General features: G+C 47.0%; 1 protein-coding gene across 2 annotated transcripts in view; it reads left to right on the top strand.

The window, feature by feature from the left end:
• The first annotated feature begins 4,041 nt into the window (after positions 1 to 4,041).
• The window catches only part of PREX1 (phosphatidylinositol-3,4,5-trisphosphate dependent Rac exchange factor 1), a 112,956-nt gene continuing 110,248 nt past the window's right edge, over positions 4,042 to 6,749 (top strand). For both annotated transcript variants that reach the window (XM_063404130.1, XM_063404127.1), the window contains exon 1: positions 4,042 to 6,256. In XM_063404130.1, the coding sequence (XP_063260200.1) occupies positions 5,792 to 6,256 (465 nt within the window). In that variant the 5' untranslated portion in view covers positions 4,042 to 5,791. The remainder of the gene's footprint in view (positions 6,257 to 6,749) is intronic.

Here is a 6,749-nt window from a genome sequence, read left to right as displayed (position 1 = left end):
GGCTGTATTTTCACAAATGGCTTTAAACTGATCTGCAGGTGAGTTACTGCCAAAAGGGGCAATCCCATCCTTCTCCCAGGCCTGCCCTTACCACAAGACTGAACACCTCCTCTCATGCCAGCAGTAGCTCTTGGGGGTTGCACACTGAGCCTGACAGGGAGCAAATCTGACTAAAAAAGGACCTTTTGTTTGTTTGCCTTCCAGTTAATTTGAGCTGGATCAGCTGATCAGTTCCTGATCCTGCTCACCACAGCATCACAAAGGAAGTGGTGAAAACATGCAGCAATGTCAAAAAGGAGAAAAGGGTAGCTCACACTTCAGTTAATTCAAGTTCAACAGTAAAAAGATAGTCCGAGCTGCACAGAGGACTAAATGTTTCCCAGTTACATGAATTCAACATGAATTCTACATTACCATGGAGAGAGTTTTATAGTGGATACAAGATGCACAGGGAGCCTATAAATGGCAAAATTACATGTTACAATCAAGCTCTCTATTTTGTGCTGATGTGATATCAAACTGGCTCAGCCCATCCTTAGAAAAGATCTTTATTTTATCAAAAATCATATTTTACCTCCATCACTCTTAGTATTTAGTGGAGAAGAATTCACACATCATCTCACAAATGCATGTTAGTTTACTCATATACTCCAGTATTAGAAAAAATCTGACCAAAATTGCAGGTGCAGACAATAGAGCCCAGGAATGGCATCTCTGCACAGCTGCACGTGGGACACCGAGGGTCAGACGCAGGAGATGCAGCGACACGTTCCGTGGTGTCTGCTCCTTCCCTCACGCAGCACACGCGTGGGCCCTCAGGCCTGCCCTGGTCTCAGGCTGAGTTCAATTCCCCAAAGCCCTGCAGCAGCCGCCGCAGCCGAAGGCAGCAGGTGACAGACAGGCTGCTGAGCTGGTGCCAGTCCCTTCCCCACAGTCCCACTCTACGGCTTCAGCTTCACCGAGGTGCGTCGGGAAAAACAGAGAATAGAACTGGAGAAGAGAAGAGCAGGTGGATGGATGCCACGTATTCCACAGGTATTTATGTGCCATAAAACATTTTTTTCTCTGACCTTCAACTCTCTGTTCCATGCGGAAGATTCTTTCCAGCTCTGATTGTGAGAACACCACGAGTTTTGAACCAGCAATTCCAGCCCCCACCCCCTCATTACAATTTCTGCACATTGGTTGTGCTGACACAGAGGTAGGTGGCTTTTCCTCTTCGATGTACTGGCAGAGGAGATAATGCAAATGCAGTCAGGAAGAAGCAATTTACAACAAAAACAAAAACAAGCACTATTGTTCATGTTATTTTTATTTCATGCACTGACAGAGAACAAAATACAGAGAGTGAACCTTTGCTTGATTGTGTTAGCTCAGGGCAAATGCTGATTTGCATACAATCTGTAAAGCTTCCAGCAGCCTTTTTTAGTACTTCCCCAAAAGAATACATTTTGTAAGAGTGTTAATTTGTCAGAAAAAAATGTAAGGAGTTGCAAACTTGTAAATGGTCTCATATGGGAAAAAAATCACTTGGAACAACCCCAGTTTAATGGACTATTTAATCAAAATCTGACCAACTTCCAATTTGCAAAAGAAAAAAAGAATTTGCAAAATTAAAAAATAAATTGTCCTACTTCAAGCGTATTGAAGCTTGATGCATCTTCTTTTCTTTAGATAAATATTCCTGAGCCTGCTTCTCCATTGTTGGCTTTAGAGGGTAAAGATCAGATCATATCGCATTATGTCAGGAAGAATAGAAACACTTTCTGCACCTGACTTAAAAACAAAACTGCTTTAAAACACCCTGAATTGAGAAGGACCATTTGATTAATTAAACCAAAAATCTTATCCCAGTTCAAGAGCTCAGTGAGAACCCTTAATTACATAATCAAAAATTATGTCAGGAAAGAACATAATGAAAATCTAATTATGCACTTTTTAGTACGTGATTAGTTTTAAGTAGGTGGTTATAATAGAGAAAGAGCAAAAGATGGAAAATATGATAAAAGAAGTGAATGAGACAGTGGAGAGAAAAGAGGTATCAGAGGAGTAATAGCAAATACAGCCTTCTCCCAGAGCGTCTTCCAAAACTGAATGTTTTGACCTGACTACAGAATGTATGACACACTTCTTGCCCAATTATAGGTGTTTAGGACTTGACACAAATCTGAAACCTATGGAAAGGAAAAAAGGTGCATTTCTGATTAATTAGTGAGTTCAATACCAGGAATATTTTTTTAAAGTTTTGTCCATCTCCCCTGCCCTCACGGGAAGGCTGCAGCTCTCTGTTCTCATTCTGTTGCCCCTTTGCCAAGTGAGACATGGATGTAACATTTCACAAAGGCTTGTGTGCAGGTCCCACAATACAGTTTATAGTATCTCCCTTTTTCTTCTGAAATCCTGAATCTTTTTTGTCATGGAGTGGTGTTAACCTTCAGTTTTCTCTAGGATATGAGAGTTATCAAATAAGCAGGGATGCCAGGGAGAAGCACAAGCCTTGGGCGCTGCTGCCTCGTGGCACTCACAGCTGGCCTAAGGGCCCCACAGGTAAAACCTGGGTTGCTGACTGGAAACTCGTGTGACATCGAGGGAGCCCCTTGGAGCTGGGTCTGTTTTACACATATTCACAGCCACTTCAGATGTGTGCATCTCAGTTTCCTGCTTTCAAATGGACATAATACTTATGTCCTTCTGCCACACACCATGTGTCTAATTAACTGCTTTCAGAGCTTAACTAAATTTGTGTATTATATTATCATCTAATCACAGAGAATTCCATCCAACCCTTCCTAGCGATTCTTTTTCTTTGTTCACCATATTCACTCTAAGCCTCTGTTTGTTCCAAGCTACTTTGCTGTCAAGTTACCTGAGCATCTTTATCTTAAACCTATTTTTAGGCTGATGTTAAAAAGAGAAATGCAAATGCTCCACTGGCAGTCTAGGTTCCTGAAGAGTGGGAAGAAAAGAAATTATTTCTGCAAAGCTCACTGCAAACTACCTCCATATATCTTGCTTGAAGATTAATCATTTGTAGAACTCAAAGGAATTAGTTCTAGCTAGAATAAATCCTCAATGGCTTTAGGAAAATCAGTTATCTGCAATGAATTATATAGGGGCAGGTGAAAAGTGATTCATGTCTGCTGCACAGAGGCCAGAACCTGATTTTAATCACGCACATGGAAATCTCTATTAACTACATCATTTTGACTGAAGTTTCTAGAATTGCTCTGTATATCCACAGATGCAATATTGGAATTTAAATTAGCTGCTGCCATTCAATAAACAGGTGCTGGAGTCAGGGTTTATTCTCTGCTCAGCAGCAGCATTTTGGACCCTCTGTGGAAGCAGCACACAGACCACTGCTGTATCCTGAACAGGTCCCTGGCACACAGACTTCTTTAATATCTCACACAAACCTTTTACTGCTGTCTCTCAGAGCATGTATCAGAGCTCCTCTAAGTACAGGGAAGTGCAAGAAGGATGGTTAGCCGTGCAAAATGGCTTCAGTGTGAGGGGAGTCTAACACATTAGAGCATTTTAACTTGGTGTGGAAAGCACTGAGAGGAAATAAACTAAAGGTCTGTAAGATCTTTAAATGGTGAGTAAAGCATAGACAGTAACTGAGCTCTATTTTTTTGCAGTAATGAAGTTAAGATGCAACCAAGAAAAGTATCAGATCTAAAGCAAAAAAAATTTTTTTCATATAGTACTCATTAAATGTGGAACAAACTGCTAAAGGATCCTGGAAAAGCCAAACACCTAAATGTGTGTCAAAGGAAGATTCAATGGGAAAGAGGCCCATTGTTGGCTAGTAAAACAATGGTCCAGCCACACTTTCTCACTCAGCCACAGGGTGGGAGCGTAGCTTTGGTGATGGTGATTTCTCCTAACAGGGTATATTGTTTAATTAGAATATTTTAAAAGAAAGTCTTGCCTCCTGCTTCTTGCCCCAAACAGCAAGAAAACCATTTGATGATTTTAAAAGATCAACTGGACACAAAATGAGTAAATAAATGAAAACGCTGTGGTGACTTTCAGAAGAAAACGAAAGGTTAAATGTAAATAACTTGAAAGAAAAGCAGTGAATTTAGAGTCTAATCTCACTTCCTGGAGGTTCTGCTTCCCCGTGCATGCCCCAGACCCGCTCTGCAGAGCGCCCGGAGCCCTCTGGGCTCTGATCGCCTCCCCTCGGGGCTTCTCCTCGGGCCCCGACACTCGGGGAGATGAGACCTTTCCCACTGGTTCTCTTTTGACCGATCGTGTTTCAGGCTGACTTTGCCACCCATGAGGATGCAGAAGGTGCTGCTGCAGGGTATCACGATAACTGCACACCCTGACCCAAGTGTCAGTATTTTATTTACTCGTGTCTCCTTATTAGGAGACACGGGGAAATAAAATATTGACACTTAATAAAGACAATTTCCCCACCTAGGGCTGAAAGCATTTGAGATATTTTCTTTGCACTGCAGACCTGCAGCCTGCTCCAACTGTGTCTTGACCCAAGAGCTGTTTTTTCATCCCATGAAATGCGATATCCATGAAGCCTTGAGATGACAATTGGGTATGTTAGACTACTGAATTTACTCCTGAATAGAAAACTTTAAAATCAGAACAATGATCAGTCAAATCAGAAGAAAAAAAAGAGCCCATGTTGATATAAGAAAAGTTCAAGAGGTATTTTGGTTTAGCCTGGGGAAGATGACAATTATTACATTATTTGTTACATTTAGCTTTGCTAAGTTTACTTTTTTAAGGTAGTACATCCAGTAAGTGTCTCTATTATTATGCCTCTTAGGAGTTCACATTATTAACATTTTAAAGCTTCCTCTTGAAACCTTTTTTCTTAATGAAAAAAGAAAAAAGAAAAAAGAAAAAAGAAAAAAGAAAAAAGAAAAAAGAAAAAAGAAAAAAGAAAAAAGAAAAAAGAAAAAAGAAAAAAAGAAATAAAGAAAAAAGAAAAAAAAAAGAAATAAAGAAAAAAGGAAAAAGAAAGAATTTGTAGTTTGACAAAAGCCTGGCAGTGGTCTTATGGGGAAATGAAGATATTTGGGAGAATCTCCATCGGTATGAACCAAGTTAGCTTTCCGGGAATGGGGGAGTAATGCTGAATCGCAGGCCTCAGCCTGGTTTTGTGTTCAGTTTTCCCTGTTCATCCCTGCCCTTATGCTTTGCACAAGCAATTGCAACCAACTTAAAACCTCTGCATTTTGGACTGAGAGCAATGAAACATGTTTTTCTCATTTATTCTTTGTTGGCATGTCCGTGCCACCTTATTTCGGCACGTTTGTGTCCATTGCGCTGAGTGCATTCCTGTGTGACAAGGGAGCCGTGTGTGTGACCGCCCTCAGCGGCGGGCGGGGCTGGGGGCACTTCGGCACTTCGGCACTTCGGCACTTCGGCACTTCGGCACTTCGGCACTTCGGCACTTCGGCAGTGCCCGCTCGTGCGGGAAGCCGCGGTGTGCCCATCGCGCTGTGCTGCGCTCCTGGAGCGTGGGCTGAGCACAGTCCGGCAGCGCTGTCACCGCGCTGTCACCGCGCTGTCACCGCGCTGTCACCGCGCTGTCACCGCGCTGTCACCGCGCTGTGCGGGCCGTGCCGCAACACAACACTGTGAAGGGCAGGGGAGCGAGAGGGCGAGGTGTGAGGGGTCTGCAGCGGGGTCTGAGTGTGGGAGGGGGTGAGGGAGTGCGGATGCGAGGCGGTGCGTGCGAGGGGCTGTGTGCGAGGGGCTCCGTGCGAGGGGCTCCGTGTGAGGAGGACACGCGGCTACCGGGGATGCGGGATGCGGGATGCGGAGATGCCAAAGCCACACTCCCCGCGCTCTCGCCCCGCCCCGCTGCCCTCCGCCGGCCCTCGGGGCCGGGCTCCACCGCCTGCGCCCGCCCCGTCCCTCCTTCCCCTCGCTCCCCCTCCCCGCCACCGGGACTTCCCTTCGCGCTCTATTCAGCGGTGCCGCGCCGCTACTCCGGTATGTCCCGCAGCCGGGCATCGCCCAGCGCCCGGCCTCTGTAGCGCCTCCGGCCACGGGTGAGGAGGGGCCGAGGGGCCATGGGGGGCTCCTGAGGGAGCGGGGAGCGGAGCGCCCGGCCCGCGCCGCCACCATGGAGCCGCCGCCGCCCGGCGCCCCCGGCGCGGCCGAGCCCGCCGGCTGCCCCAGGGACACCGACCGCCAGCTGCGCCTCCGCCTCTGCGTCCTCAACGAGATCCTCAGCACGGAGCGCGACTACGTGGGGACCCTCCGCTTCCTGCAGTCGGTGAGTGGCACCGCGGGGCTGGGGAGCGCCGTCGGGGGCTCGGCGGAGTCGGGCGGACGGCCCGGGGCGGCTCCTCCCGGCGGGCCGGGGGCTGCGAGGGCGGCAGGGCACAAGTTGTGGAAGTGCCCGTGCCCGAGTCCGGAGCGCCGAGAGAGAGTTTGTGCTGGAGAGGCCCGGCGGGGGCGGCGCGGGGCCGCAGAGCCGCGGCTCTCTGGTCCCCGGCGCGGAGCGCGGGCAGCGCCGGCCCCCGCAGCGCGCCCGGCCCCGCGCTCCGGCAGCGCGTCTGCTCTCAGAACGCCTCGTCCCTTGGCTGTTGTTGTTCACACCCACTTGGAAAATCTACCCTTACTGTCGGTTATTTATAAATAAATACTGTACATTTATCTTTGTTTAATGGTAAACATAAATTTGTGATTGTGCCGGGTGTGTCTGTGCATATGGAAACAATTATACCTGCCTCTGAAATTATTCACGGGCTAGTTCACAAGAAAAA

Source organism: Prinia subflava, chromosome 8, assembly GCF_021018805.1.
Source record: "Prinia subflava isolate CZ2003 ecotype Zambia chromosome 8, Cam_Psub_1.2, whole genome shotgun sequence".
NCBI classification, from domain to species: Eukaryota; Metazoa; Chordata; class Aves; order Passeriformes; family Cisticolidae; genus Prinia; species Prinia subflava.
The sequence above is the reverse complement of the archived record's forward strand: the minus strand, read 5'-3'. Positions and strand labels throughout refer to the sequence as shown.